At 37.7% G+C, this 25,446-nt stretch overlaps 1 protein-coding gene across 17 annotated transcripts in view; it reads right to left on the minus strand.

Annotated features, from left to right (window-relative positions):
• Nucleotides 1-25,446, minus strand: part of RIMS1 (regulating synaptic membrane exocytosis 1) — a 474,848-nt gene that overhangs the window by 374,371 nt on the left and 75,031 nt on the right. For all 17 annotated transcript variants that reach the window (XM_036871544.1, XM_036871559.1, XM_036871558.1 and 14 more), the window contains exon 2: nt 25,009-25,089. In XM_036871544.1, coding sequence (XP_036727439.1) covers nt 25,009-25,089 — 81 coding nt within the window. The remainder of the gene's footprint in view (nt 1-25,008; nt 25,090-25,446) is intronic.

Consider the following 25,446-nt stretch of genomic DNA (forward strand, 5'->3'; position numbering starts at 1 on the left):
ACATAAGTACATTTTGTATGCAGCACATGCTTATGTTTGATGAATAAATAAATGTTGAATAAACTACACTCAACTTTGGGGATATTTGTTAAAGATATAGCCATTTATATAACCTAAAAAAAGGATCTGGGTTTTAGGATGTGCTACTAAAAAAAAAAAAAAAAAAAAGGACATGGTCAAGCAAATGGTAAAGCAAATGGTACAATGTTAGACATTTTTAAAAACACATTCAGATGGTCTGAGTAAATTGACATAAAATGCTGTTAAAAATTTGAGGGTTTTTTCTTTTAATGTAAAAGGACAAGTGACTCAGAATCTTGAGGCAATTTCAAAAATAAAGTCTGCAATTTAAAGGAAGTCATTTATAAAAATAAAGCAGTTACTATATGCCTTTCAGTGTAGCTTAGAGAAGAGAGCTCTAAATAAAAGGAACAGAATTGAGTTGAGGCTGGTAATTTTTACCTTCTAAAAGATTCACTGTTTTTTCTATATTCATTCTAGTTCTTTAAATATTATTTAAGATCAACATCTAACATTTTACCCAGAAATATATCTTATAGTATCCTGAGGTATGCTTTCTTAGATATGACAACACTCTGTTATTATCTTAACTGTTTAAAATATATTTCATGAAAATTTCTAAGACTATGGCCTGATATTATTAATAGATGCTATTATTTTAGAATCTTACCATCAGACTTGGAATAAGCCCAGCCCCTACTGTGTCCTGGCTGAGGTCTGCTCCTCCAATCACACTCAGGCTACTCCAGCTATCCTGGACCACGGGATATGGTCCTTCCCACCTGGGAGCTTGTGTGCCTCCTGCTGGGAAACCTCATGTCCCAGCTTCTCACAGGCTGCTTCTCATTTGTGGGGTCCAGGTCTCTACAGAGGCCATCTCTGATCTCTGTGTTAATGTATGCCCTTCTTTTATTCTCTACCATTGCACCCCACTCATTAAATCCCTAGCTCCTATCACAATCTCTAATTATTTGATCTATTTATTTATACATATTTGCAAACCTATATCTATAGAAGTTTACTGGAGTGTCTCCCCCACTAGGATACAAACTCCATGACAGGAGGGGCCTGATCTGTCCCATTCACTGTGGTGCTCCTGGACTTAACAGAGGTGACTGGTATACAGCAGGTGCTCACATATACCTGTTGAATGAATGAATCCATCAATGGTCACCACCAAACATAATCAAGAGCCTGTGGCTCATAAATGTCTTTTCATTTAGAAAAAAACAATTGCAATTATTTGTCAACATTTTGTTTGCAACTGAATTTTCTGTTACTGTATGATAAAGTAAGCTATGCATAAAATGTTACTCCACCTTAAAAATACTCTTCTTGGAACAAAACTTCTTTGCAGGTAAGGCCATAGTGAATGAAGTCTTGTCCATGCAACGGCATGTATTATATAATAAATAAATTGTGCACACCAGTGTTTCCATGGTCCAAACTTGGAGGGTTCAGATGTTGCTTCTAGAGTTGACTGAACTTGACACAGTCATAATGATCACAAGAGTTACCAGATATTGAGCTATGTGATATGTGCTGGTCTCTGCACTAAAGCAGCAGTATTTTAAACTTCAATCATTTTAATGATAAAAGTAATACTTGTTTATTAGGACAATTCAAACAGGAGCAGGGTTCAAGTAGAACAGCCCTGCCCCCGCTCCAGTCCCACCTGTGTAAGAAACCACTGTCAACAGTAGTGTGTAACCCTGCACACATCTTCCACTGCTCATGCACACCCTGAGGTACAGGGCTTACCGCTGAGCTGGTTACAAACTGGTGGGCCGTTCAGCTGCTCAGAGCCAAGATCCCTTTTGCTGGGTTTGTACAATACCTGTGCTTTACAATGATTGTGCAATAATTAGAATCAGTTCAGCTTAGGCACGTACAAGTGACATTGTTGCCGTATTAACTACAGGACTCTACAAGCAGTACCATAATTTATTTAGCCGTTTTCCTATTGGTGGGTATTCAAGTTTATCCAGTTTGCTGCAGTAAATGTTCTTGCAGATATATGCCTATATATTAGCATTGTATTTCTGTCAGAAATATTTCCATAAATGGGATTACCAAGTCAAGACCAGAGTATACACCATTATTTTAACATTTTTCCTATGAATCTGGGATATATGAATTTAGGTCTCATGGACTCCAAACAGCTTAGTTAGGCAAAGAAGAAATTGGATGGAATTTTGTGGAAAGAAATAAGATAAAGATATGGCAGTGGGGGTCAACCTGATGTGCCCATGGGACTCAGAGCCTTGAAAGTAAAGCTGGTGATATAACTTGAGGGCACTTAGATGTAGGAAGGGGGTTACTGCAGGTAGGGTAGCCTGGATCTTGATATCAACTGGAAAAATTTAGATTTGCTGCTCTAGGAAGCAAAGGACATTTATAATTATCATGATAACATTTGCAATAAGAAGACAAATGATTAAGCAACCTTTCAGAATTGTACAAAAAAATCCCAGTGGTCTGCTGCCCCACACATATTTGAGCCTGAGCATGGTGTTCTTTTCCAGACCATATGGACTCTGGTAGCCTTAGTTTCCTCAGGAACTCCTTGGGAAACAGAATAGAACAACTCACTGTTCAAACGCAAATGCTTTCTCATCATCTCAGAATTACTTCTATTATCAAGTTGGAGAAATATCACAACAGCAAAAGTGTGCTAGGGACACAGTCAATGACACACCACAGGTCACTTCCTATTCCCAGCCCTTTCTTCTCCCATCATTGGCTGAAGCCAGAGAGGCTGCCGGGCAGTTATCTTTGAGCCCCTGTCTGATAAGCCTTCTCCCCTCCTTGTCTGAATATCTTTGTTTTCAGTCCTAGCAGATCCTCCTGAAGGGATAATGATATTCTGTAACCCTAGTCAACCAACTGGTCCAACCAAGGGTGGTCTTCCCACACCACAAAAGGTCAAGCCACCAGTCTCTGTGGTGCTTGGTATTTTACAGGAGCCCCTTGGTTTATATAACTTCACTTCTAACATAACAATTGGCCCATCAGGAAAAATGTGGAGGTTAAGGCAGAAGCAAGATAATCCATCATCTCCACCATACACGAAATCTAACCACTCCATCTTTTTCTTTGTTACTATTTTTACTTCTTCTGCTTATCTAGTAAATATTAATATACTCTATGGATGTATCATTTACCCTCTTCAAATACTCTGTAGATGATCTCACCTACTCCCAGAGCATCAGTATCACCTCTGAGTCAAGGACTTCAGACATCGGAAATCTTCAGATGTAAATGCTTTCCTGAGTCCCAGACCCAGAGTTATGGGTTGGACATTGCTGCTGAGTTGAAAGCACTGTCACCCAGTGTCAATGCCTGACAGTTCATAGCTGTTGTTCATTCCGTTGGTTGGTATCTCATTTTAATTGTCAGTGCCCATACTGTAGTGGTGACTAAATATTTTTCATGTCACGCCTGGTCACAGCACATCAAAGTAAACATGCCCCCAAATGGACCTTTGCAGTTATTCTCACTCCTCCCAATCTGCTGTACATCGTAAATTTCTCCGCCAGCTAACGCCATTACCGTCCACTCCACTGCCCAAGCAGGAAACTTTCACGCCATTACTACTTTTTCCTTATTTAGCATCTGTATCCAGTGATCATCTCCGGCTGTTCTCTCTCTAGATTTTCCCCATTGCCAGGCACTGTCAAGTCCCTGGTTCACACGCTGTCATCACTTATCTGGCTTCCTATCTAGTTGCCCTAATTCCACCATCTCTAGTTTCTAAACCATCTCTCATCTAAAACTTAAAGTTACCTTCATAAGACACCAGTCGTATTATGTAATTTCAAATCCCACAAAAAATTTCCTGATTTCATCCAACAGGAACATGTAGGGATGTACGTTAGATAAGGAATAAGAGTAACAGTACAGATATTATTTTAAAAAAAAACCTTCTTATTATGAGCCATTCTCTGTGTTAGACATTATGAACACCACTGAAAAAAAGACCCGGCACCATTCTACTAGGAAGATGAAACATTAAAAAAATCTAATTGTAAAATATAAGACATCCCACTAACGTTGAATTTTTTTCCCCAGAGCCAGGCTGTTTTTATTAATGAGTATTGACAAAGTTTCAGTGAACATAAAATCCTAATCTTGTAAAGATATATTGGAAAACAAAAGAGAAATTTCTCAATCTCCCTGTAAATGCTGTTATAATATTGTGTGTATGTGTAATTTCCTTTAGTTTTTTTTTAATTGAAGTATAGTTGATTTACAATGTTTCAGGTATACAGCAAAGTGATTCAGTTATATATGTGTGTGTATATGTATATATATATTCTCTTTCAGATTCTTTTCCATTATAGGTTATTACAAGGTATTGAGTATAGTCCCCTGTGCTATACAGTAGGTCCTTGTTGTTTATCTATTTTATATATAGTAGTATGTAACTGTTAATCCAATATCCCTAATTTATCCCTCCCCCACCTTTCACCTTTGGTAACCATAAGGTGAAACATTAAAAAAACCTATTTGTAGTAGTTAGGGTTACCAGATAAAATATAAGACGTCCCGTTAAAGTTGAATTTTTGATGAGCAGTGAACAATCTTTTAGTATAAGCACATTCCAAGTATTTCACAGGGCATATTTACACTAAAAAATATTGTTTACCTGAAACTCAACTTCTATTGGCTAAATCTAGCAACCCTAAGTGTAGTAAATGACAACGCATGCTATAGTATAGGTAGGTAAATCACAGATCTACTACAAAGGAGAAAAATGAACTCTGTCTGGAAGGCCTTCAAAGTCTTTAGAAAGGAGTGGAACAGTTGAAATGATTGAGAGTGGTTAATTGGGTGGATAATGTGTGTGTGTGTGTGTGTGTGTGTGTGTGTGTGTGTGTCCGTGCATACACACATGTGTGTCAGACAGCATGAGCGATATTTCAGGCATAGGAGAGAGCATTATAAAGGCAGGAAAGAGAGATTTGACAGAGTGTGTTTGCAACAAAAATAGAGCTAATTTATAAAGTTCTCCAATTTCCATGGTGTAAATCCTCCACCCAGGGCAGATTTCAAGCAACAAATGTGGCGTCACTTTGACATGGAGTTGGTAAAGGATGTACTCCTGCAGTCTTTCCATCCTGCAGATACAACAAATGTGAGTAACTCAAGAGAGTAAATAGTCACAGGTAGCAGCATAATTAGGAATGGTGAGTTGTGAGTATTTACTACCTCTGTTTTAATGTAATTTACTTAATTGAAAATTTATATAATTTAACTTTTAATAGTAGCTCTCTTTACACAACCAGCTTATGAAATGTAACAGTTGGCTTTCATGAGAACAGGCATCTCTAAGCACAGCCCTGTGTGTTGTGAGTTGCAGGTAAGTCTGTACTGGTGGAGTATAAGGTGTCTGTGTCTGTGTGAAGGAGGACGAGGGTGGAAACTCAGATGAATGGGGCAGGGCGATGCGGGCAGTGTCCATTGTCTGACATGCCTTTTATACAGCCCCTGTCAGGTTGTATATGGACAGATACAGAAAGATGATGATGTTGATGATGACAGATAGATAGATAGATAGATAGATAGATAGATAGATAGACAGACAGACAGACAGATAGATAGATGGATAGACAGGCAGAATACTGAAGGTGTCCGAATTCGACTTAATAGGACTCAACTTACAGAGTGTCCTCCCCACCAGTGTGCAATGAAATCAAAGGAACATTGGAGTCAGAGGTTTGAATAGTAACTCCATCATTTACTGGTAGCTAATGTGAGCATCAGTTTTCTCAAAGCAAAAAAGCAGGAAATAATTCCTTCTTCTGGGGGGAGAGAAAATGAACTGAGCTTTAATGTGGCAAAGACTTTGTAAACCAAAAGTTGCCAGAAGAAAATCCAAGTTTGTATCACCGTGGATCCCACATATCTTTCCAAGAGAATGTACATTTGCTGCTTCTGTACAAGGTAGAGACATACCCTTATTTCTTACAGTGTGGCTGCACCAGTAAAGCTTTTCTTTCTTTTTCCCTTCTTATTCTCTCAAAGATCATCCTCTTAACAGTGGCTTGGAGTCCTTCTGGGCATGTTCGAAAACTTTACCTCTCATTTCCCCATCTGGGTCTCCCTCTATGTCATCCACGAATTACTTAGAATTTCAGAGTAGAGAGATGTTTCTCAAGCCTTTTTTCTTCTTCTCAATCTCAGATATAAACACACTGCGGAAATCAGATTATAAATAGTCTCCTTGTTTCTAATACATGCTTGTTACAGCCGTTAAAATGATCAGCAATAGCAATTTATAATAAACCAACCAATAAGTAAAAAAAAAAAATTAACACATTTCACGAGTTTTGGCATGTTGCTAAAAAGTAGGCAGAAACACGTAAGCAAGAGAAACATAACAGAAATGAATAAAGATAAGGACAAGCCACGAAATCCAGACATTGAATTTTAGGCTTAACTTGATAGATAACAGCAAACCAAAATACATTTTTGAATCAGAAAGTAATATGATGAAAGTGGGATTTAGGGAAGAATATCTTAAAAGCTTACACGGGATGTTTTGCTATGTAAATAGCGGCTTCATATCTGTACTTAAAATCGATATACAATTTACTGCCCCCAAATTTTATTGAGTTGATAAATATAAAATTTGTGCAGGAAAAACACAAATTAGTCCATTTGGCCCAAATCTGAACATTCAAAATAGGGTCTAGGAAGAAAACACAAAGTACATAGCAAGTCATCATTTTTCTTGCATATTTTGCAACTTCACTCTTCTGGTAACCGTATAGAAAACCTCGTTTACTTTGAGTATTTATTGAACTAGCCTTGCAATTTGCAACGTTATCAAAATAAAAATCACAATTCTTATGCCAATGTTGAAAGAAAAAAAACATCAAGTTCTTGTCAGTAACAACAAAATTTATTTTTCCTGATAATACAATACTGAGCCTTTCCCTGTGTAACATAACCTCCAAATTTCATATTTTAATGACAGATAGAGATAGAGGGGGAGAACAGGAGTACTCTAGGTGGTTTCATTTTGGTGTCCAATCCCACTGAGAGCTACTGAGCCTCTTCTACAAGAATTAGGAAACTAGAGAAGAACTAAAGTAGAGCTCATAAACTCACAGCAGGTCTAAGACACACACACAAGTAAGAGGTGGTAAGTTATAGGTGCTTTAGGTAAGAGAGCTGCCACCAAAGCTCAATAGAAGAATAAATTCTGGTAAGGTGGTCGTTCAGGTCAAGTCTTGGAGACAATTACATGTGAGCAGAGACTTGAAAGTCAGGTGGGTGAGAAAATTTGGTACTGAAACCAGTAGCGGCAAAGGCTTGGGTGGAGACAGGAGGGGAGAGCATCTTCAGTGAAGAGGGAGTAATGCAACTTTGTGAAACGTCTGAACGGGAAAAGGCGTCGTGGGAGGTGAGACAGGCAGGCACTGGACAGCACAGGGGCTGGATTATTCACAGGGCAGCTGCCCTGTCCACAGCTGGGTGGGGTGGTGTAGACTGGAGAAAGAAGAGACAGAAAGGTCAACTAGGTTTCCAAGTGAAAGAGAAGGAGAATATGGGATAAGAGGATGGCAGCGAGGATGGAAAGAAGGAGCAGGTGTGAGAGCCGATCCAGAACCGGAGCTGATGGGACCTAGTGACTGATCACACCAGGGATCCCAAGGTAGGGGGAGTGGAAAATGACCGGAGGTTCCCGTTCAGATGACTCGGAGGGTGGAAATGGCGCGAAGACAGGAGGGAAGGTGGAGAAGGGTGCGCGTGTTAGGTGGGGGGCGACGTGGAAGGATATGCAGAGCTCAGTTTTACTCGACCAAATAACATGGTACTTGAGCACCCTTATGTATATAAGGTGTTGTGTTGGTCGCTGCAGAAAGTACAGTGATACATGAGATCCCACTCATGGTGAGTGCAAAAGAAAAAATCTAAATTTAATCTATACACAGAGAGATACACACACAATGAAATAGAACTCAAAGTCACACTTTTTCCAAGTGTGAACTTTTCTCATAAATATGGCCCCAAAGTATCCCCTGAGCTCTCATAGTAAATGACACTGAAAAGGACCAGCCCAAGTATTTTAACCCTCTTAATGCTTCAAAGGATAACAGATGCTGGAAATAGCTCTCTGGTATGTCATGGAAAGGCAGAGCTAGAAAAATCAAAGGAACGAATGAAAGAGACTTTCATTCTCCTCCCTGATTCTCCTTAGGTATTCTCTAATTTTTCAGCTCAGTTTACCATTCACAGTAAGGGGGATAATGGAATCCATTTTGGAATCAGTTGTCAATTGGAACCCATTATTCAAATCAAACCAAATCATAGTTCAAATGAAAAGAAAGCAACTTATATCAGGTTGCAATGGTGTAGCAATGGTGTAGCACAGTATTATGCATTAGAGCAGATCAAGGACTTTCGTAAAATACACCCCCCGCCTTCAAGAAGTGAACACTACAGGTGGAGAGACAAAATACAAAAAAAATATGAAAAGTTAATGAAATATTTTTTTTGAAAATCAACTAAGGCAACCCAAGAAAACATGTCCCAAGGCAGCACATAATTTATTGACAAATGACTGGTATACTTTTTTTTTTAAACATCTTTATTGGAGTATAATTGCTTTACAATGGTGTGTTAGTTTCTGCTGTATAACAAAGTGAATCAGCTATACATATACATATATCCCCATATCTCCTCCCTCTTGCATCTCCCTCCCACCCTCCCTATCCCACCCCTCTAGGTGGTCACGAAGCACCGAGCTGATCTCCCTGTGCTCTGCGGCTGCTTCCCACTAGCTATCTATTTTAGATTTGGTAGTGTATATATGTCCATGTCACTCTCTCACTTCACCCCAGCTTACCCTTTCCCCTCCCTATGTCCTCAAGTCCATTCTCTATGTCTGCATCTTTATTCCTGTCCTGCCCCTAGGTTCTTCAGAACCTTTTAATTTTTTTTTATATTCCATATATATGTGTTACCATATGGTATTTGTTTTTTCTTTCTTACTTTACTCTGTATGACAAACTCTAGGTCCATCTATCTCACTACAAATAACTCAGTTTCATTTCTTTTTATGGCTGAGTAATATTCCATTGTGTATATGTACCACATCTTCTTTATGCATTCATCTGTCCATGGACACTTAGGTTGCTTCCATGTCCTGGCTATTGTAAATAGAGCTGCAATGAACATTGTGGTACATGACTCTTTTTGAATTATGGTTTTCTTGGGGTATATGTCCAGTAGTGGGATTGCTGGGTCATATGGTCATTCTATTTTTAGTTTTTTAAGGAACCTCCATACTGTTCTCCATAGAGGCTGTATCAATTTACATTCCCACCAACAGGGCAAGAGGGTTCCCTTTTCTCCACACCTTCTCCAGCATTTATCGTTTGCAGATTTTTTGATCATGGCCATTCTGACCAGTGTGAGGTGATACCTCATTGTAGTTTTGATTTGCATTTCTCTAATAATTAGTGATGTTGAGCATTCTTTCATGTGTTTGTTGGCAATCTGTATATCTTCTTTGGAGAAATGTCTATGTAGGTCTTCTGCCCATTTTTGGTTTGGGTTGTTTGTTTTTTTTTGATATTGAGCTGCATGAGCTGCTTGTAAATTTTGGAGATTAATCCTTCGTCAGTTGTTTCATTTGCAAATATTTTCTCCCATTCTGAGGGTTGTCTTCTGGTCTTGTTTATGGTTTCCTTTGCAGTGCAAAAGCTTTTAAGTTTCATTAGGTCCCATTTATTTATTTGTGTTTTTATTTCCATTTCTCTAGAAAGTGGGTCCAAAAGGATCTTGCTGTGATTTATGTTTTAGAGTGTTCTGCCTATGTTTTTGACAAATGACTAGTATACTTTTAAAATACTGCAGAAGCTCATCTTTAATTTAAAATTAACCTTCCCTCTCCTCAAGCAAAACAAATAAGAGTCCACTTACTTCATATATGAGGAAACTTAGGTGCAAAAACTCATGAGAGCAATTCTGTCCATTCTTCTAGATCTATCAGATTTTATAACCTCCATGAATTTGTTCCAACTTGGGGTGAATGTCACAGAGAATGTGACTTAATAACTGATTATATATATTATGTCCACTAAACTCCTAACTATTGTGAATTCTATGAATCAAGAACACTGACATCACAGCAAAAAGAAACCTATGGAATGGGAGAAAATGTTTGTAAATGATGAGATCGACAAGGGAATAATCCCCAAAACATATGAACAGCTCATACAACTCAATATCAAAAAAACTAAAAACCCAATCAAAAAATGGGCAGAAGAACTGAATAGACTAAAGAAGACACACAGATGGCCAACAGGCACATGAAAAGATGCTCAGCATCACTAATTATTAGAGGAATGAAAATCAAAACCACAATGAAGTATCACCTCACACTGGTCAGAATGGCCATCATCAAAAAGTCTACAAATAACAAATGCTGGAGAGGGTATGGAGAAAAGGGAACAACCCTCCTACACTGTTGGTGGGAAGATAAATTGGTGCAGCCACTATGGAGAACAGTATGGAGGTTCCTTTTAAAACTAAAAATAGAGCTACCATATGATCCAGCAATTCCTTTCCTGGGCATATATCTTGGAAAAACAAAAACTCTAATTCAAAAAGATACATGCACCCCAATGTTCACAGCAGCACTATTTACAGTAGGCAAGACATGGAAACAACCTAAGTGTTCAGCAACAGATGAATGGATAAAGAAGATATGGTACATATATACAATGGAGTGTTACTCAGCCATGAAAAAGAATGAAATAATGCCATTTGCAGCAATGTGGGTGGTCCTAGAGAATAGTATGCTTAGTGAAATGTCAGAAGGAGAAAGATATAATATATATCACTTATATGTGGAATCTAAAAAATAATACAAATGAATGTATATACAAAACAGAAACAGACTCACAGACATAGAAACCAAAATATGGTTACAAAAGGAAGGGGGACAAATTAGAAATTTGGGATTAACACATACAAATTACTCTATATCAAATAGATAATCAACAAGGCCCTCCCTACTGTATAGCATAGGGGACTATATCCAATATCTTGTAATAAACTATAATGGAAAAGAATCTGAACAAAAACTGAATCACTATGCCATACACCTGAAACTAACACAATATTGTAAATTAACTATACTTCAATTAAAAAAAGGACACTATGACATTCTTGTCTTCTAACCTCCTAGAGCACAGCCCAGGATTGAGCAGAAAGGGAACCATCAGTGGGTCCTCACGTGGATCCTGAAATGAATTACCAGCAGTGCCTGCCTCTGAGCAAGCCTGGAGCTTGGGGTCTGGCATCTTACTGCCTGGCTTTGAATCCTGCTTCACTATCAGTGGGTGTAGGCACACAAGCAAGTCATTTACATTTCTGCACTTCAGGTTCCTCTTTATAAAATGAAGATAATCATTGTGCTTTATAAAATTTTGTGAGGGTTAAATGCACATGAAGTGCCTAAGACAGAAGAGTATATGATTGCAGTTATTGTTACCACAGTGGATAGAGAACCAGCCAAGAGCGAAAACTAGACTTTCTTCTGCCCTAACCTGAGTCATAACTTAGGTTGGTGAGAGGTTCTGAAAATTGGGTATGCATTCTTCTCCTTTTTGATGCTACTATATAAAGTAGCTCTCTCCATTGTGCCAGAGAGACTTCTTTCCTATGGATCTCCCTAAGGCAGCAGAAAAAAAGTGTTTATTTTAGGGAATGTAATTCCCTAGAGCTACATGCCTTTTCCATTTCCTTATTTTTTCATTAACTTTCCTAAGGAACTCCCAGACTCAAATTCTTAGACATTTTTTGAGTCTTTCCTTTCTCTGTTCCTTTCTCTGGTTCATTCACTTATCACCAAAGCCACTGCTTTTTCCTTCCAGATACCCTCTCTCTCTCATCTATTTCTTCTTAACCACGATCATTGTTCTTACTATTATTAACTATGTCTGATCTATTTTAATCATCTGCTAATTTGTCTCCTGCTCTCCAGGAAAGCCCTATTATCATCCATCATGCATACTTCTGAAAAATCCATCATCCTGAAATGTTCCTTTCAACTGGGTACCTCCACGGTCAGATACTTTCATGTCTTCCTTCAGAGTAAAACTAGGTTCTTGATCCAGGATTGTAAGGATGTTTATAAACTGGTCCCAACCTTCCTTTATCGGTTTATATTCCCCAAATCCTTTGCCAAACATGCTTCTTGAGCCAGATTGCATATTCAATGCCCCCTTTGCCTGACTGCTTCATTCTCACTCTGAACTGTTACCCAAGTCATTTTCTTAGTCTGGGATGCCCTAAACTCTCCTTTCTATCCAATTACTATTCAGTCTTGATGGAAATCTAAAGTGCTTCTTTTCCCCCTGTAGCTCTTCCTGACTCTACACCACTTTAGCCACAAGTATTGATATATATACCCCTCTTTGAAAAAATTCCATATACATATTTTAAGGAATTCACCTGATTTTTGTAAGGTATCTTTTATACCTACAAAGCCACCAACTTATCTATCTACCTGTCCATCTGTCCATCCATCCATCCATCCCTCCCTCATCTCCAACAATTAAATTATAAACTACTTGAAGGCAGATCCTATTACTTAACATTATTTTGGGAAGCTTCCCTCCCTCATCCTCTAATTTTGGGAAGCTTCCCTCCCTCATCCTCTAATTTAGTACTGTATTTAGAACATAGCTTGGGCTCAATAAACATCATTTTTTAATTACAGAAAAAATATCAGATAACATATATTTAAATATTAATATAAATACAATGAAATGCTAAGTATTACTGGCTCTAACAATTTTTCCTCACCTCCCATTTTGAGTTAGGTTCCTCTGTGCTTTCATGGCAATCTGTAAGCCCTTTCATAGTCTTATCCTCATACTTTGTTGTAATTATTTGTTTACCTGTCTGCCAGCCCAAGTTACATCTTCTTAATAGCTTTCTAAGTCTACAATATTTGTTGAATGAATGAGGAAAATGAATGAATGAATGTCAAAATAGACACTACACATTTGGGTCATCTGAACGGATGGAAATCTTATTTAACATTACCCAGCGTTAAATACGACTTAAAAGGTCTCCTTCAGCCCGTCGTGTTCTGAATTTGTCTACCAATGACCTCAATTATAGATCACTAGTGATGCTACCTGAAATCATTAAAGATACCTAGACACATTCACAAGGTTTAATATTTGTGAAATGCATAATAGACGAGTGCATTCATTTATCTACCCAAATCATTTTTCACTAAATAAATATTTGTTTGCTGCATAGATTGCCAAGGTCCTGGGCATAATCTTTTCCTTTTATTTAATACCTTCCTTCTAATACCAGCAGAAGTAGCCATGGGTACAAATTCTCCTTTGACTATAAGCTCCCTGTTTTTGCACAACGACCATCTATTCTCTTGGCAGAGGCAGACCGTTCTTGTCCTGGACAAAAGACTCTGTAGAAGAGCAGAGGAAATAGCGGTGATTCACAGAGTAACCAGGCTGGGCCCTGAGGCACAGCGACTTTCTAATAATAATATTGCCGGTATTTATTTCCTCTCTACGTGAGTTTTAGAAGAGAGGTAGAATTCAGTGATGCTCACATTAATGTTAATTTATGAAAAGATCACTCATCCCAGCAAATGTTCATTTTTACTGAGCATCTCAGTGGTACATACCAGTGGTTTTAAATCAGGAGCCTATGTCAGGATAACTTGGGCAAATGATCTAAATACACATTTCCTGGCCTCCCTACTCACGCACAGCAAGGAACACTGGATAGATGACGGGGTGGTATGAGGTGGGGTGTATGCTTTTTAAAAGTCCCCCAATGCCTTTTTATACCACTCCTCTCAATAAGAAACAGTAATAGATAAGAAAAGATACAGTCTATGTTTTGACTGGTTTAGCCAAAATTTATATATATATACTTTTTCAAAGTTGTGTAAATATCAGCACACTATAAAGACTTGGTGAATATTTGTTAAATGGGTAAAATATTATTGAGATTATTGACTTCCACTTTTGTAGAATAATATTTATATAGTACTTTATTCACAACTCTCTCATGTACTTTACCTCATTTCATCCTCAAAAACCCTCAATGAGATAACTAGAAACAATTTTCTTCCTATTCTCCAGATGAGAAAACTAAAGATTTAGGAAGTTAAAAGAAGTGGGTCAATGTCATCCAGCAAATGAGTACCAGAGCAAGGACTGAAAATATATAGTTCGAACCCTTAAAGCTACAATTTACTCATTATTCCCTGAAGAACAGCAAAATTCTTCTCCTTGGTAATAATGTGGATTACCTGCCTATTTTGAATCCGTCCGCTACTATGAACCCAGATAACCTGAATTCTAGACCTAGATCTGCCCCTTTCCTGCCGAGTCACCCTGGGCCAGCCACTTCCCGGGTCCATGTGGGGTCCACCATATGCAGCCCAAGTCCATACGCCCTCCAAGCTTGGTTGTTCTCCATATCATGTGGCTCGATGTAAAGCTGACATTAAATTAACTCAGTCGAAGACTTTCTGGGGCTTGTGCAACCTTAGTTTCCTTAGGATATCTTTTAAAAATAATTCTTTGTTCTTATGGACAAATATCACTTAGCCCAAGAAAGCGGAAGGGCTGAAGCTCCACTAAGCTGGCTGCTTGGGGCTGGCCCTAGGCTTAAGGTAAACATGGCCTTTGGGCTTCCTGATAGAATCAACAAGATGATAAAGAATAGGATTCAAGTCAGATGCTCTGCACAAGAGGGGAAAAAAATTGCATTTAGCTAAAACGTACTCTATTCACAGGAACAAAGGACAGGGGCAGTATACAGGGGATAAAGTCCTCCTACATCAGGGTCACCAACAGAGGAACTGCTCAGAGCACCATTAAAAGAGGACCTAGTTCAGTCAGGAAGGGGTAATTGGTGAAAGGAATGAATGACTAGTAAAATTCCACAAAAGATAACTGTTACATATAAAACTACTACAGCTCTACTCCTAAAGAACAAAACTCTTTTAATTCCCGAGAAGAAGGCATCTTCTCCTCTGAGCACTCAGACAGAGATAAACACAATATTATCTTAAAATAGTTACAGCAGAAAGAGGAGCTTTGTATGACTTTGTAAACTGGCATAGAATGACTTGCAGAAACCAGCACATCATACAAAGAGAATGAGGTCTATAAAAGCCACACGATTAAAAAAAAATTCTGTCATTTCCTAATTATAACCATGAATCGGAAATGTCAGTGTTCTCAGTAGTCTCTATTTTCAAGTTACTGGCTGTACTGACTTTATTCTAAAAGACAAAAACATGTTTTTTTTTAGTTGGAACTTTTTTCTATTATCACTTGATCAATATGATCCCTACTACAGTTGGTAATAGAACTATAGACTATGACATTGAATACCTCTTATAGTATAAGAAAAAAACCAGTGAACTTAGCAAAAATTGAAACTCATCACATTTTGATGTAAACGTGTGGCTGAAAATAGTACAGAAATGGCTGCTTGTCTCTGAATAATACCTTCATTCATAATAAAATACATAGCTAAAAGATCCTTTGCAAACGAAAACATGTTCCCTTTCTTCTTGGCTGAATTTTGCTCAGAAAAATGAGACACCTTTCAAAAAAGGAGCAATATTTTTAAAAGTAGTATATATTTTTAAATATTCATTTCCTCTAGTGTATCCAAACACCTACAAAATTATTAAATCTATCCCAACAGAATGTCAGAGTGAAAAAAAATCACACAAGGACAAATTTATTTAAAATGGTAAAGTCTAATCATGTTTCAATTATTACTCAATTTTACTTTTCACCATTTTTTACCTTCAGTACTTGAAGGTCTTTGCAAATTTACCTAAAGTGATAAGGTGAGATTTCTAAATTTGTCACTTACATACGCCATTGAAGATACATTGAAGATACATAACAGGATGCTTAAGACTTTATGAGAAAATGTTCCTACACACTATGCATTTAATGCACACAGGACCGATCAAGCATATGGGGGATTACACACATGACTTGAAGCCCCCTCCCTCCAGTACACACCAGAAATTCCTCTTCTCTTTCATTGCTTCCAAAGCTTCCTTAAATTCCACTAAAGTTCACTGAATTCCACTTGCTCCACATCTATGGCCACCAGCAGAGTCCAAACCACCGTTATGTTCTGCCGAAACCACCACAACTGCCTCCCAAGGTCCCTCGTCTTCTTCCCACCCACTGGCCAGCTACGTTGGATCATGATACTCCCTTCTGTGAATGGCTTCCAGAGCTTCTCCACAGACTCACATAAAATCCAAAGACCTGGATGGAACCCTTGCTTATCTCCTCCACTGCCCACCTCTTCCTCACTTTTCTCTGCCCTTCTTTTAGTTCCCTAACCACACTACACTGGTTTCCTTATAAGGTCCACTGCACATACCATCCTCTATGCCTGGAATTGCCTTCTGCTGACTCTTCTCAAGGCCGACTTCTCATCTTTCAAGTCTCTCCTTAAACCTCATCTCCTCCCAGAGCCTTCCTTGACCTTGAGTCTGCTCCCTGAACAGCTTCCCCTGTGTGGTCTCCTTCCCTGCACTTCATTTAGGCTCTGGTTAAAAAGGAAGAGTTTTAACATGTACGTTAGTTTGTTGTTTAGATCTTCTCCTCCTGCATGCTAAGTTCTACAAGGACAAGGACTCTGGTTTGTTCATCATCACCTCAAGTGCCTGACGCCAGGCTCTGTGCACGACACAGAGTAAATAAATATTTGTTGAAGGGAGAAGGACTAGCCAGACTCACTGCAGAGCCAGCAGTGCTTCCCCACCACACACTCTTCCACCAGCTGAAGATGTTCAAGTCCCCTCTGCTCAATGGTACCTTCTCATCCAAAGCTGATTCGTCTTCATTGACCACACCTGCACTGAGATCAAAATTCAGGAGAATTTGGAAAAAATTGAGTATGAAATCTGCAGAACTTCAGGAGCACAAAACACCAGGAGGCTCAGGGGGAGCAGAGGGGCAAGATCAGGGAAAACGGGGAAAAGCAGGCTAAATTCCAGCATCCACTGTCTCTCCCAGACTACTGAGAGGAACCCCTGGATCCATGACAGAGGTGTGTCTGAGGTGGTGATGGTCTACCAGTGGGTTGCCAATTTTCAGTGTTAGCCATGGACCTTCTTCCATCTGCTACTAGTGAAACACACAAAGCTCTGGGCATCAGTACACACAGCCTGAAGATCACGTGTGGTGAGTGGATCTTAAAAGCACAGTGACACAATGACAAGGGCTGCTGTCCAACTGTTTACAACTTCAAAGACAATTTTGTTTACTCTGTTATCTACTGCAATATTGATATATAATTTTGCTGTTAGATATGTGATTTTAAATGAAAAATCATATTTTCAAGTATAAACATATATGTAGATTTCCCATACTATTACGGGAAAAGTAAATATATTAATACATATTTTTCTCAGTTATATTTTTGGTCCTCAAGGTTGACTATTTTAAAATTAGGTTAACTATAAGTTGCCACATTTCCATGATTAAATGAATTCTAGTCCCATACATGTTGATCCTCAGAAGCCCCTATGTTATAATCAAAACTGAACAAAGATTGTTGTTGCTGAAAAAAGCCATGCCCTTGAGATCTGAAAAACTATGTCTCTTAAAAGAAAAATATGGATGCAGGCTCCCTGTCAATTCAAGGCTGACTCATCTGAAGCTGTGAGAAGGGAAAAGAACAGTGTGTGTGACACACATGCCCAAGTCAAAAGCCTCAAGGCGGATGGTACCTGATGATCTAGTGCAAGATGTGAGTTACCACTGCACAGAGAGAACAATTCTGGAAAAGAGGAAGTAGAAAGGACAAAGACCGAGTGGCCAAGGAAAATCCCGAGACTCAACAATCTGAATTTTTACCCAGACATAAATTCATTTTTTGTTAAATGAACGAAATTGATAATTAATTACAGGACTTACAAACGTCTAACTAACAAAACAAAAGAAAAATAAGTAAAAATAAAAATAAGAAACAGTATATCAAAACCAGTTTCTCAGTTTTTCTAAAGGTAATCAGAGAAACTCAAACCAAAGAATCTCAACAGTATTCAAGAACTACAAGGTCTTTACAAGGTCTTTTAGATACTAACTTTCTTTCTGATTGGTCTTTAACTACACAGCACCTAGAATCTGAGGTTACACTGGTAATTTTTATATGATTAAATCAGTCCTGCACACACACACACACACACACACACACAGATGAGAGAGAGAGAGAATGTTAAGTTTATTTTCGGAAAATTAGAAAGCAAAAGTATCTATAACCCCAAATCATGAAAGGTTCAAGAGTTAAATAGAACTGACTTTTGAATGTGAGTTGTTCTGAAGATGTGGGGATTTCATATGATACAGTTACCTATACATACATACACAATGATACAGAACCATTACAAATGTTCAAACAAGAAGGAAATTAATAAGCATTAATAAAAAAAAAAAAACTTACTGCAAAGAGAAGCTGATGGCACCACTGGTGAAGTCTACCAAACATCTGATGAAAAATTATTTTTCACAAAATTCTCCTAAATAGAATAGTAGGGAATACTTCCAAGTTCGTTCTATGAGGCTAGTATTACCCTGATACCAAAATCAAAGACATCACAGGAAAACTACAGACCAGTACCCCTTATAAATACTTACACAAAAATCTTCAAAAATACTAGCAAATCAAATAAAGCAACAAATAAAATGGATAGCCAAGTGGGAATGCAAAATTGTCTCAACATATGAAAATAAAGCAGTACACCATATTGATAAGATAAAAGACAAAAAAGCACATTATCATCTCAATAGATGCAGAAAAAGCAGTTGAGAAAATCCAAGATCCTTTCATGTTATGAACACTCAACATACTAGAAATGGAATGAAACTTTCTAAACCTGATAAAGAATATATACTAAAACCCCACGACTAATATCATATTTAATAGGGAGAGACTGAAAGCTTTCCCCCTAGTATCAGGAGCAAGACAGGTATGTCTGCAATCACCACTTTTTGACAGCTGGATGTCCACATGCAAAAGAATGAAATTGGATCCCTACCTCACACCATATATGAAAAGTAACGCAAAATGGATCAAATACCTAAATGTACAAGCTAAAACTAAAACTCTTAAAAGAAAACCTAGGGGTAAATCTTTATGACCTTGAATTTGACAACAATTTCTTAGATAAAACACCAAAGCTACAAGTAACCAATAGAACATTCAACTTCATCAAAATTAAAAACTTGTGTTTCAAGATACTATCAAGAAAATGAAAAGACAACTCACTAAATGGGAGAAAATATTTGCAAAGCATTTATCTGACAAGGATATAGTGTCCATCATACATAAAAAAACTCTTACAACTCAACAATAAAGACAAATAACCCAATTAAAAATGGACAAAAGATTAAATCAATATTTATCCAAAGAAGCAATACGAATAGCTAAAGAGCACACGATAAGATACTAAACATCATTATTCATTAGGGAAATACAAATCAAAACCACAATAAGATAACCATTCACACACTTCACACCTACAAGATGACTGTAACTAAAAAGACTGACAATAACAAGTGTTGACAGGATGTAGAGAAATTGGAATCCTCTTACATTGCTGGTAGAAACGTAAAATGGTGCAGCTATTTTGAAACACAGCTTGACAGTTCCTAAAGAATGTAAACATACAGTTGCCAAATGACTCAGAAATTTCATTCCTAGGTTTATACTTAAGAGAACTGAGAACATATGTCCACTCAAAAACTTGTACATAAATGTTAAAAGCTGCTTTATACAGCATACAAATTGGAAACAATCCAAATGTCCATTAACAGATGGGTAAATTAAAAAGTGGTATATATATACAATGGAATACTATTTGGCAATAAAAGGAATGAAGTACTGATACTTGCTGTAACATGGATGAATCTTGAAAATAGTATGCTAAATGATGAAAAACAGACATAAATAATCACGTATTATATGATTCAGTTTATAGTAAATGTCCAGAATAGGCAAATCCATAGAGACAGAAAGTAGGTTAGTGGTTTCTAGAAGCTGGGTTTTGAGGGGAATAGGGAATAATGCTAGTGGATATTAGGTTTCTTTTTGGAGTGATCAAAATATTCTGAAATTACATAGTGGTGATAGTTGCACAATTTTGTAAAAGCTAGTAACTTTTACACTTTGAAAAAGTGAACTGTATGTATGGCATATTAATTTTTTCTTAATTTTGAAAAGCAGTCAATCACCGACAAAAACAAAGGAAAACCAAAAAAGACTGAACTGAAACACGATCTATGTACCTCTCTGGATTCGACTTATTCCTGATCATGTCACCGTCCACAGGAATGTAAACACTGTTTGTCTAAACATAGTTTTTCCTTGGCTATATACTCTTTTTCTAGATTTCTACTTTCACATTCCAACTTTAGCAGTTCTAATGTGACCCGCCATCCCAGTTTTCCCAGGACTGAGGAGGGTTCCCAGGACATGAGACTTTCAGCAGTAAAACATGGAAAGTTCCAGAAAAACTGAGACAAGTTTGTTCTTGTCTGATTTTGTATAATTTACTTAATTCCTCTTCTCTTTGTCTAAGTCCTGTGCTGTTATCTATCCTGCCCCTTCCATTCTTTCCTTCAAACTGACACCTTCTCCTTGTGCTATTTCTTCTATTTTTAATCTTAAAATATTTTAATAATGAAGTTATTTCTAAAATTCACTTTCTGGAGACATAAAATTAGTCTTATAGAAGACATACTTTTTAAGCTCTGTAAAACAACTTTGAAATTAAATTAAATTTATCATAAACTATTTTCTATTAAATATGTTTTCTTAATTTTATTTTTTATTGGAGTAGACTTGATTTACAATGTTGTAGTAGTTTCAGGCTTATGGCAGTGATTCAGATATATATATATAAATATATATATATATTAATATATATATATATTAATATATATATATATTTATATATATATTATATATATATAATATATATATATATATATATATATTCAAATTCTTTTCCCTTATAGGTTATTACAATATATCTAGTATAGTTCTCCGTGGTATTTCATTTATGTTAATGGTTTTATTATAAAGTAATTGTTCACAAATTAGTATAACTCATCTAAGCCTCTCTTGAGTTTGAGGTATGAATAGCCAACTGTCTTTGGATGTTTCAGTCAGAGATATCTTTGGACACTAATACATACATCTAATGCTAAATCTAAACTAGTTTTAGTGCCTAAATTAACTCTCTTCCTGACATGATCACATCCACTCAATCTCTTGAGATAAAGTGAGTTATCTCCTCTTCACTTTGCTGTATTTTCACAGCTAATGAATCACTGTACCCTAATTACACCACCCGGTAAACATTCTGAAATCTGCCCTACCCCTTACCTCTCCTGCTTAGACCTGCTTCCATCCATGTCTGGAATTGATGAGTAGACAAATGTTTCTCAGACTTTTAAAATCCATGATCACTTTGAAAAACTCAAAAAACCCCATAATGTTATGTCAACTTTCAAATATTGTATTAAAAATAAAACCAAAGACAAGACCCAACATGTAGCTTACGTCCTCCAAGTTAGACCAGTGTCCTCTTCTTCAGAGATGCGGTGCTGCACCTTCTGAATCCTTTATTTCTCTCTCTCCCACTCGCCACACCCACACTCACCATCCATCACACACTCACTCTCACCCACACAAGCAGACAACACACAGATACGCACACGTGGACACTCACAGGCTCCAGCAATGAGTACATGTTGTAAATCATCCCCCACAAGCTGATGCTTCGGGGCCTCCAGGCAACTGTTTCCTCCTTCTGGAGACCGTATTCTAAAACTGCTTCCTATTCAACTACTCACCCTTCAAAATTCATATGAACCGTCGCAGGCTCTGAAAGTCCTTCTCTGACGCCGTCAACCCCAAAGAGTTGAATCATTTTCTCTTTTTTAAACATACTTCTAGTGTTGCAGATATCATGTAGCGATACCATTGATCGGATTATGTAATGCTGCCCCCAACTTGAGAAGGAACTGCTTTATCTATGCATCTTATACCTGAGGAATAGCAGCCACCAAACTCAATTTATAGAAATCCACTAATGTTTTTAGGATATTTATTACTTTGATTAAGTGATGACAACTTAGACAGCATGCTTAAAATATGTGACATTTTAATAACTGAAAAAATAACCTTCAGAGAGTTTACACACACAGTGATCAAAATATAAAGTATATTGACATGTGCAGCCATCAACCTAGACTTGCAAAATAGAAGGTACAAGTGACCCGAGTACAGTCACCTTACTCCCTATCCACCCGCTAATAATCTATCTCTGTTTTCCTACTCACTATGCACAACCAACATCTCCTTCTCCTGACTTCTCATTTTCTCGTCACACCTATAAAAATAGAGTATTTCCACCTACTTATATGCTAAAACTGCTCTGGCAAATGCCACCAATGACCCCTCTGTGGCCAAATCCAATGCACATTTTTTTTTAATCTCTTAAATTATTGATTTTCTGTGACATTTACTGTTGGGCATCCCTCCTGAGTCCTTCTACCACCGTGGTTTCTCCTGCTTCTTTGACCATTCTTTCTCAGCTGAGTCAGGGGAGCTTCTTCTTTTACCTACTCCTTAAGCATTGGTTCTACCCAGGCACTCTGTTATTTTTTCCAACTCTGTACCCTTTGGGGATGTCATCTAGTTCCCCAGCTAACTGAGTGCTTCAGGTTCATGTACCCAACTTTTTCTTGGACAGGTACCCTTGGGTAATGCACGGGTGCCCCAAATCATCATATCACAATCTGAACTCCTCACTGCCCAGCTACCCATAGGCCTGATTTGCTTTTTTATCTCCCCATCTCAGCTGGCGGTCCTCAATCAACCAAACCATGGAAATGACAGCCCCCTAAACTCTTTCCTTACAAACCATATTCAATTGACAACTAAGCACTGCCTGTTTGCCTTCTTACTAAGCTCTTGAAATGTTTCCCTCCCACACCCTCTGCTACTCCTGTAGGTCAAGACCTTCTCTGGACTGTTGCAATAGTCTATTAATTGACTTGCTTGTCTCCAGCTGTATCCACATCCCGTTCGTATTCCATTATCCCTACTTCTGCCAAAGTAAGTAATACATATTTTATATAAACACACACACACAGTGCAAATCTGACTAATTAAAATCCATCAGTGCATCATCATAATTAAAAACAAAAACAGGGTGAGTGAAGGGATTGTCAGAAAAGAGGATCCAACAAGATGACAGCTGCTTCTTCTCACCCACTCTATTCAGAGGGGTCACCAGGAAAGTCCCACTAGGTGCATGGTAAGTTACAACAGATTTCCACAACTACAAGTCCACGGACAGCAGAAACAAAGTAAGAAAAAAAATTATCTAAAGTCTCGTTGGCAAGGATGCCAATATCTGTTTCACATCTAACAATTCCAGTTTTAAGTGGACATTGGAATAAGCGGGACCAATTAAAATGGAAACTCAATATGTGGAATAAAACACATTTTAAAATCAACTTTAATTCCTCAAAGAACTTTCCCCAAAGTTGCTTAAATCCTAATATACGTAAGATGTTTTCTAATGCCTAGAACATAAGATGGAAAGTGGGGATCATTAAATTTTTTATGAATTATCAACCAAAGTTCCACCATCAGGAAAAAGGCTTTATAGCTAGAACATTTATAGGAGAAAATGGCAACATCATTAAGAGTACTTCCTCCAACTTAAAACTTTAAAAAATGTAATTATAAATCATTTTTACTGTGGCTAAATCTAAATTATTTGTATTCCTTGAAAAGTACTGACTAAATGTAGAAGACAATATTCGAGTATGCTTATTGAGATAAAATCTATAACCCATCTATGGAGCCTCTTGAAATTTATTTACCAAAATTTTTTATCCTAAAACATAAATAACATTGAATCTGTGATTGTATGTAACATACAAAATATAAGCATTTCAACGTCGTATTTAATTTCAGTCTTTGCCAATGGGAATAAAAACGACATAGCAAAAGAATTACAAAAATTTACTTTTCTTCTCGTAGCCTTTTGACAATCTTCTTACTTTATTTTGGTTTTATTTCAAAGAATTCTCAGAGAGCTAAAGAAACCTATAGAAAATCACACTCAAGACACATTTCTTCAATGGCTTTTGCAAAAAAACTTGGAAGGAGACATTTCCCCGGTAGTAACTACTTGTCTGTCATGGTTATTCTAACAGTATTGTCACTGCTGAGATATTTTAAGGAAATGTTTAATTTTTCTTACCAGGAGCATAATTCTCTTCAAAAGATTGAATATATCTTGCTACTCTGTGGAATTTTAAAGCTCTTCAAGTTTCATCTCATCAAAATCCACATTTTCAACATAGTTTACTTATTTGTTTTCTCCTCTAGTTCCCTTAGGTTGGTCATTTAACCCTTCACATATCCACACTCAGGGTTACAATAACAAAAACAAAATCAATGGGCCATCCCTCACCTTTAAATGACCCAGTGCGAGGTTGGCCATGAACTACCTGTGTACTTCCCTTATCCACAACAAGGAAAGTAGCCCTTTCTGTACCTTTTCTCCATATTCCTAGAGTCTTAGGCTCCAATCCACATACATTCTAAATCCAAAATGTATAGAATCTCTGACACCCTAGAGCCCTAAAAAATGTGTCTCTTTCCTCTAATTAGCTTTATGCTTCCCATACGACATTAGAAACAGCACTTAATAAAGATGATTGATACACAGAGCTCCTGTTTCCAGATCATTTTATCTAATTCCATAGTAGCTTTTGACCCCCCAGAGACCCCAGAGGAGCCACAGTTTGTACACCCGCATGCAGTGTAAATGAATACATCTGTAACCAGTGATCTGTGTAAGAGATGACATTTTTCAGTCAATGAAACCAATGCGATACTCACGGTGAAGGCTGGTGGGGCTGGTGTTCAACATTTCTTGGGGTTTTGCAGGCAGCAGGCTTCACCATGTCCCTGACCACACACCTGGGGCGCATGATAGACAGCACAACGCACTATTAATTATAAAATGGGGAGAAACATCTGGAAATTAAACATGGTACTGAAAACAAGTCTAAGGGAAACTCTTTGCAAACCCCTTAATGTTAACCTGGAGTCCCTGGAAAGCCCTGGGGGTTGGAAACCTTCAACTCAGGCTGCCAAGAGCTCAGTTACACCCAGATGAGGTCTGTGCTGGCCTCGGTATTGGATTTCCCTTTTAGTACCAATAAAATGATCGCCAGCAGCCTTCCCCATAGGAGCAAGGCTACTGAAAGCTTTGGCCTCACCGTATGAAGACATCTGAAAGCTTAAACGTAGGAACAGCTGTTGTGTTTAAAACGG

Source organism: Balaenoptera musculus, chromosome 12 (genome assembly GCF_009873245.2).
Source record: "Balaenoptera musculus isolate JJ_BM4_2016_0621 chromosome 12, mBalMus1.pri.v3, whole genome shotgun sequence".
Lineage (NCBI taxonomy): Eukaryota > Metazoa > Chordata > Mammalia > Artiodactyla > Balaenopteridae > Balaenoptera > Balaenoptera musculus.